At 38.2% G+C, this 11563-nt stretch overlaps 1 protein-coding gene across 1 annotated transcript in view; it reads right to left on the minus strand.

Moving 5' to 3' along the window:
* LOC107600646 (syntabulin-like) overlaps nt 1–11563 on the minus strand; it is a 73019-nt gene that overhangs the window by 24792 nt on the left and 36664 nt on the right. Inside the window, exon 3 of the mRNA XM_016292593.1 lies at nt 404–446. Within this exon, the coding sequence (XP_016148079.1) occupies nt 404–446 (43 nt within the window). The remainder of the gene's footprint in view (nt 1–403; nt 447–11563) is intronic.

The following is an 11563-nucleotide window of genomic DNA, read 5'->3' on the forward strand; positions in this document are numbered from 1 at the left end:
GTTAACCTCAATTGCGCTTGATTAGGAGGTGTGGAGAGCGGCCGGCTGGGAACGAATAGCCTTCCTAAAAAAAGATGAGATATCAATTATGCACCTCAAGGATGAAGTCCGGGTCTCATCGACTTTTGGGATGTCAGGCTGAACATTCTCTGAGCCTTACTAAAGAAAAGGGTTCAGTGTTGTCCCGAAACCAACCGCCCCCCCACTCGGTAATTACCCCATTACGTGTTAGTGGCGGATGGAACTGTTACAGATGTTTTATGGCGGGGAGCCCTTTTCATTTTCTCTCCCTGATGAGGGACAGATTTATGGTGTAACTCGACGATGCCATTCAAGAGTGCAATTCTGAAAGCACACACGCACCCTCCCCCCTCGCACACAAACACACACATAAACAACAAACAGATGAGTTGTTCCGGATGTGTTTCGTTTTTGTAGGCTCCCGTCTGGGAGACAGTCAGCCGGCGTGCATTCATAATGTGGTCTGACACTCTCGGCAGCGAGCGTACCACATGCACTTAATTTGGACTTGGAGAACGAACTGGGATTCCAGAAAGCAGTTTTTCATCAGAAATCTCTAGCTGTGTGTGTGTATGATCAGATACTTTTTGCTGCTTTTTCAGAATCATGAGATTTTCTCAATGGACGTGGCCTGTAAGGATGGGAAGATGGGAGGAGGTGGTTATCAGCTGAAGTGATTTCTTCTCTTGCCTATTTGAAGTTTAGCAGACGATGGAAAGGCCACATTTGTGACTGATAGGTTATCAAGTAGTATGCTGTTGTTGTCTTCAAAAGCAATGGATGATTCTGTGGCTCCTTGTGGCTCTCTTCATTGTGTTCATCAAAATATGTTCAGCAAAATATTTGATGAAGTTGTTGCTGAAAGACTCAAAAGCTTGGAATGATGACTTGCAATTACATTTTTCGAGCTCATTGCAATAGTGCATACCAGACTTCATAACTTGTACTCAACATAAAATGTAGTTGACAGTGTGATCAAATTATAAAAACAAAACATCCGCCAGGGTGAATTCCAGGTCACTTACCCTTAAAAAAAAAAGAAAAAAATATACATTTTGCTTCGAGAATAGGTTAGATTTAGGATACATTTTTTTTCCTCTTTTCTTTTCTTTTTTCTTTCTTTTTTTTCTTATGAAAATATTCTCATTACCATACTTTTCTTATTGGTGGTTAGTGCTATATTCTTATTTCTGATGCATTCTGCTGTAAAGCAGCTCTAAAACGACAATACTAAACAGTCATTATTGAGATAAAATCAGTTCATTGTTGAAAATAATAATAAACACAAATAAGAATTTTTATTAATAATTTATTGTCTCTAATTTCTTAAAATGAAAAATGTTTTCCTTATTTTAATTTTAGGAGGAAAAATACCTGCACTTGTTCTTTGATTCACCCATACATTACTGTTACTGTATGTATTAATGTTGTCTGGTAGCTAATATTAAATACTTGTAATTTCTAATATTAATATTGTATAATTATTTAATGAACTTAACTTTAAAATTAACTTTGCAAATCCTATAAACAGGTAAGTTTTTTCTTCTTCTTTTTTATGTATTTGTTTATTTATTTTTTGAGCAGGAGAGTTTCTCTTTGTGATTGATGAGGCATTTCTCTTCCAGCTAAGGGTGAGAGATGTCAGGTACAAGTCTTTAACCAACAAGGTCTGAGGAGGAACAGTTGACATTAATCATTTACCAGCGTGATACAATGGGGACCTGAGAGACTAGATAGCCTGGTGCAGCCAGGACTCTGTGAGCCAAACACATGCTCATCAACTCCTAGATAAAACACAGGATGACAACAGCACAAATCAATCAAAACAGATGCTGATTGGGTCACATGTTCTTAGAGTAATTTGCAACTAATAGTTTAATTCATTACTGCTTAGGATGAATGCCATACATTTTTTTGTTGTATTTTTCAGTAATTGATTTATCTGAAATTCATCGCTAAGATCCAAAATGCCATGCTTTGTCTTTTTTTCTGTCTCACATCACCTAAGAATGAGAGTGAGCGAGCGAGAGAGCGTCTCTCCAGCGTGATATTTCTGTTTGCAGAAGTCTGACCTTTTTCTGAACTGTTCGTAAGTGAAAGGCACTTTCAGCTGTGGAATCAGATGGCAGTAACCATATGCTGCTCAATTGATACAAAGGTGGAAAGGGAGGGAGGCTAGAGAGTCAGCATGCTGAGGTGAAAAGGAAAGTGTCGTGCCACTTCTCTTTGTGGCGGTAAGGGGTCTGTTGGTGCATGTGTGTGTGTTAGTGTTTGACTGGACGTGCTGAGAAACACACAGACGGTCTGCTTTGCCATTGAGATGGTGCTTTTACATGGACGAGTGCCGTGAGCAAACAGAATTCTTTCCTTTGTGGACCACTTTGTATGAGAATGTGTTTGCATGGGTCAAATGAGTGTTCAATAGTGCATGTAAGTGGGTGGGTCTGAGTTTGTCTGTAGATGATGGACGCTGAATCTCCTGGTTCGGCTGTAATAAACTCCTCTTGACCCTTGGGTTCAGTGAAGTTGGGAGACGAACTCTCCCTCTTCTTGATCCTGTTCCTCCCTGGGCTGCTGGCAGGAGGGCCACTGACCGCCCCGTTTGATTGGCTCAGAGAATAACAGAGATAGAGAACTAAGGCCAGCTGTGAGTGGTCAAATGCCACTAACACACTGCTCTCAACTGGCTATAATTCATCACCTAGATTTTACAAAATGTCAGCAAAAATGTCCTTAAAGTCAACATTAATTTTTGTTTACAATCCATTTTACTGTCATTCGATGTTCTTCTGAGTTAAACTGGATATTCATTGAGAATAAATGGAGGGAAAGACTTGATTTTATCCATTGGGAATTGATTGGATGATAACATTAGACGTTACATTCCAGAATATAGCCGGGGAAGTTTGTTAAACAGTAAACACTAGGCGTATTTGGCTATTATTACCATTATTCAAAAGCCCATGTGACCTAAGTGACAGAAAAGGAAGAGTGGGTTATTATGTTTTGATTAAAGATTATGGACATAAACATTTTTTTCACTAAGACCATAAAAGTGCATTAAGAAAGTAAAAAGGACACTTTCGATTTCATGTTGACTTTAAAATCAAGCATTGAAATGTATTTAAAGGGTCATATGATGTTGCTAAAAAGAACATTATTTTGTGTATTTGGTGTAATGAAATGTGTTTATGGTTCAAAAAACATTATTTTCCACATACTGTACATTATTGGCTCTCCTCTATGCCCCGCCTTTCTGAAATGCGTCGATTTTTACAAAGCTCATCGGTCTGAAAAGTGAGGTGTGCTGTGATTGGTCAGCTATCCAGTGCGTTATGATTGGCCGAATACCTCAAGTGTGTGACGGAAATGTTACGCCCCTACTGCCCCTATGTCACCATACTGTTGATGCCCTGTCCGGCCGGAGCGACGAGACAAAAACATTAAAACCCATTATAAACAGGGCATTTTTTGCATCCAGTGGGGACATAATTATGGATTATAATGACTTATACTGTCTTTTTACGCGTTGCGTTGCATCGCGCCGCGCCGCATCGCGCCGCGCCGCACCGCGCCGCGTAAACATAAAACCATGTCTGCATTTGTGATCGGAGAAATGACGAACAACAAACGCTTCGTCCACGGTGAAAGGCCAAACAAAGTAGTTTCGCTTTCACAACGAAACACACAGCATCTTGATATGTGGCAGCAACAATACTACAGGGAGAAAAAAAATTATGCCTTCTTTCTTTGCGTGAACATTTGGGCGGCGTTATGCAAATCTTCCCACATCGTGACGTAGACATGTGGGGGTGTGTTAGAACAAGCCTGTAACACAGTTCGTAGTCACGGGAAGAAGGAAGCAGGAACCGGCGAATATTTAAACAAAACTTTAATAATAAAATAAATACAAAACTGCGCGACAGCCCCTAGCGGACGACTGTCGCGCAACAAACAGAACCAGAACACAAAATAAAATCCAGGGCTGGTCCTCTCTCATCCAACACTGTCGTCACTCCTCCTTTTATCCTTCCGGAGCTCCTCCGTGGGACTCGAGACCGGTGAGTGGCGCAGGTGTCACGCATTAGCATTTACTCCACTGTCGTCACAAAAATAATCATAGGCCAAATGATTGGTTGAAAAAATTTTTTTTTCAGAACCACCAAAGACCCAGGGCCATAGCTTACTTGTATAACCCTTTAGCGACATGATTTTCTGTGCAGAAACACTTGTGTTTGAGAAACAACTTCAACTACATTCAATATGGGGTCAGTGTGAATTTTTACATTTTATTATTTTTTAAAGAAATTAATACTTTTATTCAGCCGTGAGAAGTGAGAGTAAAGGCATTTATGTTACAAAATATTTATATTTTAAATAAATGCTGTTCGTTTGGACTTTCTGTTCATCAAAGAATCCTGAGCAAAAATGTATCACGGCTTCCACAAAAACATTACGTTTTTTTAACACTGATAATAATAAGAAATGACTGCTGAAAATTCAGCTTTGCCATCTTAGGAATGCATTATATTTTGAAATATATTACAACAGAAAACAGTACTTTTAAATTTTAATAATATTTCACATAATTACTGTTTTTACTGTGTTTTTGATAAAATGAATGCAGTCTTGATGAGCATAAGAGATGTCTTTCAAAAGCATAAAAAAACTCCATGGTAGTGTATGTTTTCTGGCACTGCTTTGGGTCATTCTCTGATTGTTTATGAGAGAACAAGACTTTTATTTGAAATCATTCTATCGTACTTTACTGCATTATGATTTCAATTATGCTTAAATTTGTAATTGCAAATGTGACCCTGAGAGTGTGCCCCCTTCATAAGGATCTCTTCGAGATTCAATACACACACACACACACACACACACACACGCTATCATAATCGGCAATATGGGGAGGGAAAGGAGGGGGATGAGAGGAAGAGGAAGGATGTTAGTTACAGGAGCAACATTAATTCATTCCTCCAGCTCTTCTTTGAAGAGCACAGGCAGCTATGACAGGCTAACCGCTTCCAGAGATGTCACATTTCCAGCCAATCTTAAAGAGCTCGAGCCTGCACTCTTCCTTTCATGTTTGATTCTGTTTTCAAGATTCTATGATAAACAGACGAGGACGGGCTGGGGGCAGGAGAAAGAGAGAGACAGAGAGAGACAGAGAGAGACAGAGAGACAGAGAGACAGAGGGCGACAGGGACGAGGGCAAGTCTATGCTGTCAGGGGAACCAGATGCCTTTGCAAATTGGCTCTTTGTCGGTTTCATAAGGGTTTGGAAACGCAAGTCCAAATTAAGACCTGGAATTTGCCTTCAGCCTTCTAGGATTGCAGGGATAGTGCACTGAATCCAATTAATTTATGTTTTCAGGTCACCAGATCATGCCTTCAAATGTACAGTGGTCAGGTTAAACTATTCTTCATATGCTGCCAGCTCTGCTATGGGGTCAGTGTGAATTTTTTAATTTTATTATTTTTTAAAGAAATTAATACTTTTATTCAGCCTTGAGAAGTGAGAGTAAAGGCATTTATATTGTTACAAAATATTTAAATTTTAAATAAATGCTTTCTATTCATCAAACAATCCTGAGCAAAAATGTATCACGGCTTCCACAAAAACATTACGTTTTTTTAACACTGATAATAATAAGAAATGACTGCTGAAAATTCAGCTTTGCCATCTTAGGAATGAATTACATTTTGAAATATATTACAACAGAAAACAGTACTTTTAAATTTGAATAATATTTCACATAATTACTGTTTTTCAGGAAACTCAAATCCATTCTGGTCACAAAGATGAATTTGTTGTTTCTGGTTATAGAAAGGACATTAAGTGGCGAGTCAGCGCTCTGCAAAACTTGTTTATTGTACAAAATAATAGCAAAAAATGTCCTTGACGTCAATGTCAATTGCAGTTAACAAACCAATTGACTTTATTTTGATGTGTTTTCCGAGTGAAACAAGATATTTAAACAGAAAAAAATGTAAGGTGGGGCTTGATTTTATCCATCAGGAGTCGATTGGATGGTAAAAAGGGGCTGTTACTTATAGGAATTGAGCCAGATTAAATACTAAGTGTGACCCTAACAAAAATGACTGTCATGGTATTATTGTAAAGTGATTCTTTCAGACGGCAATATGTTGTGCCATGTGGTGTGCTTAGAAGATACCATGTGATATTTTGGGCATGTACCTTTGTGCTATCGTGGTATTTTTGGAATTCTATGTGCACTATCATTTAAAAGTTTGTGGTCAGTAAGATTTTTTGGTAACACTTTAGTATAGGGCCTGATTCTCATTATTAACTAGTTGATTATTAGCATGCCTATTATTAACATATTGACTGTTTATTAGTACTTATAAAGCACATATACAACTACCTTGCTAACTATTAATAAGCAGCAAATTAGGAGTTTATTTAGTGTTTTTTATTTATTTTTAGCAAGGACGCATTAAGACTTTTATAATGTTACAGAGATTTACTTTTCAAATAAATGTTGTACTTTTGAACTCTTTAACAATCTGGACACAATGTATTACAGTTTCTATAAGAATATTAAGCAGCACAACTGTTTTTTTTGTTTCGTTTTTTTGCATTTTATTTTAACAGAAATGTTTCTTGAGCACCAAATCAGCATATTAGAATGATTTCTGAAGGATCATGTGACTCTTAAGACTGGATGCTGAAAATTCAGCTTTGCCATCACAAGAAAAAAATACATTTTAAAATATATTAAGATGGGAAACACTTATTTAAAAATTGTAACAATCTTTCACAATATTAATTTTTTACTGTATTTTTTAATCAAATAAATGCAGCCTTTGGGAAGCATAAGAGGCTTTTTCAAAAACATTAAAAAATCTTACCAACCCCAAATTATTAACAGTAGTGTGTATACCATATGAATTTTAGTACCATAGTATTTACATGTTGATGGTACATGGTATTGCAATGGCCGATATACTAAAAACTATGATAGTATTATAGTATTTTGTTTAAATTTGAGTATTCTGTCTTTGTACATTAGTTTGTAACCTATAAGTAACTGATACTAAGTCCCTTTGAATAGAAGCATCTCCAAAATGTATATTAATGTAATTCTGCTTATCAGTCATTGCAGTCTCTTCCTCATCTATGAGATGGACTGAAATGCTCCGCATGGCATTGTGCTCAAATTTAAGAGTAAATGTGAGCCAGAGAAAATCATGTGGTGAGTTTAACCACATCCTTTTGACATCTCAAACCTACCCCCTCCTCTCTTGCTCCCTCTTTCTGAGGTCTGTGGAGTATTCTGTGTCCTAACACAGTGTTAGGGGGCAATAAAAGCCTTTGGGGAAACAGAGCATTTCAAGCCAAACTCCGGAAAAGAGGCAGTAAAGGGAATGCTAACCCAGGCAAAGAAAGAGAGAGAAGAGAAAAAAATGGAGCACCCATAAAAATAAAATCATAAAAATACCAGAACAGTAGTGAAACATCTTTTCATTATTCTTAATAAAAGCCCTAAACAAGCCCTCAATAATGGGTAAGGTTTCATAACAAGGGACTGGTTAAACGTCAATGAATCTTGTTAAAAGATATTGGTTAGAGAGAGACTGTGTAGGGGCCGCCGAGCCGTTACATGGTCGGTTACGGTGATGGGTCACTCGATAAATCTGCCTTGTGCTTCTTTCAACAGGGCGGATGGAGCACATGTTCATTGTGATGCTCTGGAAAGCATGTGGAAGGTGGCTTCACATGGACTTCAAGGGATCTTCTCGGATGAGCTGAGAGAGAGAAACCCTGGTTTGAGCTCAGTGAGGTAGGTCTGGATGCTGGCAGAGGTGATTGAGTTCCCACAGGCTGGTGGTGCAGGGTTTTTTGGCAAAGATCGGGGGGCTCCTGGTAGGTTTGGTATGAGGAGGGGGCATTCCAGAGTTCCAGCCAGGCTGATCAGTGATTGCTTCTCCTCCTCTCTGCTCCGAGGCAATGCACTGGCCCCGAGCAGCAGGATGCCCTCCTGACTGGCATGTCTCATTAACTGAAGTGAGTGGTGAGAAAATGAGAAAACGACCCTAGGAAGCCACTTTACATACTGAACACTCATACTAAATTGCTGCATAGAATGTTTCTTCAGGTATAGTCAATGCTGTAATCAAACTAGATGCAAATATACAAACAAATGTTGACTTAAAGGTCCAGACGTGTAAAAAAAGAGCATCTCTGACTGAATGAGTAATGTGCAGCCAAAGAGGAAAACGAGATCGAAAGCAGCTCGCTGGCTCCATCAACAGGCTGCTGATCTGAATGACGTGCCCTTGGGCCAATTGCATTGCTTAGTGCAACAGCCATTAGCCAGGTTAGCTGCGGAGCACCACTGACCTCTGGAAGCTGGGACGCATCTTATGAACATATGGCAGGGTGTTCAATGTCCTTTTAGGGATTTAACTGAATGATTGCAGAGCTTTTATTTGATTTTATTTTATATTTTATTTCATTTCATTTTTTTAATTATTTTATTTTATTTTAACCAATCTTTGCACTTTTGGTGTTTACTTTATTTTTGAATTTGCTTTCCCATAAGGTATTTAATTGCTCAGAATGTCGGTCTGTCATTGTTCATGAGAGTGAATGTGCTGTTCAGTGTCTTTTTGGGACTTTTTTAAATTACATTTTTTTTAAAGATTTTTAAAAAAGATTTTTAAAATATTTTATATGAATTGTTTATTTAATTTCAGTGGCAATACATGCATTGAAACCATATTACATAAAAGCTTTCAGCTGTTGCCATTAGATTGCAGTATTGCCCTGGAGAATATTCACTTATAGTTATGTGATGACTCAATTTATAAAAATTCTAATGTATACATTATTTACAAACAAACAGTGTCGTTACGTTTGTTATTTACAGACAAACAAACAAACAAACAAACAAACAAACAAACAAACAAACAAACAAACAAACAAACAGTGTCTTTACATTATACATGAAAGCACTGAGTGTGCTTGCCTTCCCAGAAGATATTTTATTATTAAAAATGTTGCTCCTTAATTGCTTATGTCACTTAATGTGGTGTTTTATGTCTTTAAAGAAATAATTTAATTTAATTTAATTATAATTTTGAATTTTTTTTTAACCATGCTCTTTTGGTGTTCATTTTATTTTTGTGTTTGCTTTCTCAGAAGATATTTAATTGCTCAGAATATTGGTCTTTCATTGCTCATGTGACTGAATGTGGTGTTCAGTGTCTTTTGGGGAAGATTTTTAAGATTTGTTTTTATTCTATATTACTTAAATTCTTTATTTAATTTTAGTGACAATTCATGCATTGAAATCATATTACATAAAAGCTACATTTCAGCTGAAGCCGTTAGATTACAGTATTGCCCTGAAGAATATTCACTTTGTAATAACAAAAATACAAATGTACACATTAAAGAAAAAAAAACAATATGTATAAATTATGCATTATACATGAAAGCAATGAGTGTGTTTGCTTTCCTAGAAGATATTTTATTGCTAAAAATGTTGCTCCTTAATTGCTTATGACACTTATTGTGGTGTTTGATGTCTTTTAGGAAGTTAATTTAATTATTGTTTGTTTATTATTTTTATTTTATTTTATTTATTTTTATTATTGTTTTTTTTTACAGGGACAATTCACAATTTATCAATTGCAACATTTCAGCTGTAGTCCTAAGGCTGCAGTACAACAAACATTATTAAATAAAATGTATAAAAACTAGCAAAAATTATACATTACCCACATAAACATTAAGTGTGTTTTGCTTTCCCAGAAGATATTTTATTGCTAAAAAAGTCCTTTCATTGCTCATGAGATTTAATATGGTTCTCAGTTATGTTTCACTGCTACTCCACTACATTCAGTGGTTTACCGTTATAATCCACATACAAAACATTAATGCAGAATTGTATAAATCTGTGCTTTTCAGCAAACTCCCACAAGTCACCAGGTTTAAAACCACCTTTTTAAAGACCATTGTGTATCCAAAGACAAACAAAAGCTTTCCAGCACACAGAACTGTGTCAATAAAAGCCTGGATTTACAGACATGTCAATTTTATGAGTTGGCCGTCACAGGACCAACTCTCTTCTCTTACTGTGCTCTGGTCACATAAAATGGCTCAAGTGTTTATGTAGCCTGTGGCAAAACTCTGCTCTTGGTTATAACAGTGCCGGCATGACAAGATGTTTCCGGATGAAGTTACGTGAATGATAAAATTGTAGTTTCACATCCCATATGAAGGAAAAATCACAAATACGATCTTTTTTTTCTAGACTGCGGTCTAGAAGCAGTAATTTCAAATTTATTTTCGGGTTTTCCTGTATTTGAGACCTGTTCTAACATTTTCAAAGGTAGCAAAATTTACAATCAGAAGTCAGAGATACCTCCAAGGCCAAATGTTTCTAACTTGAGCTAATGCAATGTACACTTAAACCAGCAAATCCTCCCTCTGAAATCAGCCAACAGAGCAGTCTTCCCAAATTGGATGCCCGGGCCAGATCCCTGCGTTCCTCCACGCTGCCCCACTGCGGGTACGCCTGTAGTTCCATTGATGCCACTTATGCGGTGTCTGGGAGCCTGGCTAGAGCTACCCAGCCCGTCTCGATGGCTCCTTCGAACCGTCAGGCTCGGCTATGTGATTCAGTTCGCCCGACGCCCTCCCAAGTTCAGGGGCATCCACTTTACGTCAGTGAAAGCAGCAGATGCCCCTGTCTTGCGTGCAGAGATCACAGTCCTACTGGCGAAGGACGCGATAGAGCCGGTTCCTCCAGCTGATATGAGGTCGGGGTTTTACAGCCCTTACTTCATTGTACCCAAGAAAGGCGGTGGGTTGAGACCGATCTTGGATCTGCGCGTCTTGAACCGGGCCCTTCACAGGCTCCCGTTCAAGATGCTCACGCAGAAATGCATCTTCAGGTGTATCCGTCCCCAAGATTGGTTCTCAGCGATCGACCTGAGGGACGCGTACTTCCATGTTTCGATCCTTCCGCGCCACAGGCCATTTCTGCGGTTTGCGTTCGAGAGAAACAAATACAAACATAATTAGCGTAGCTGCTGTTCCAAACAAGCAAAACTGATTTGTTAGCAAAATTGATTTGTTTTGATACCAGTAAAAAATTTATACCAGTACAAGGTCCTGCCCTTCGGGCTGTCCCTGTCGCCCCGTGTCTTCACGAAAGTTACGGAAGCAGCCCTTGTTCCCATGAGAGAACAGGGCATTCGCATTCTCAACTACCTCGATGATTGGCTCATACTCACTCAGTCTCAGGAAAAAAAAAAAAATTAAAAACTTTTAAAGAAAAAAAAAAAAAAAAAAAAAAAAAATTGCACAGGGATTTGGTACTTTCACACCTCAGCCTGTTGGGCCTTCAGGTCAACTGGGAAAAGAGCAAACTCTCCCCGACGCAGAGGATCTCTTTTCTCAGTATGGAGTTGGACTCGGTCGAACAGACAACACGCCTCACGCAGGAACGTGCTCAGTCGGTGTTGAACTGCTTGAATACATTCAAGAGCAGGATGGCGGTCCCAC

Source organism: Sinocyclocheilus grahami, unplaced genomic scaffold (assembly GCF_001515645.1).
Source record: "Sinocyclocheilus grahami isolate Dianchi unplaced genomic scaffold, SAMN03320097.WGS_v1.1 scaffold288.1, whole genome shotgun sequence".
Lineage (NCBI taxonomy): Eukaryota > Metazoa > Chordata > Actinopteri > Cypriniformes > Cyprinidae > Sinocyclocheilus > Sinocyclocheilus grahami.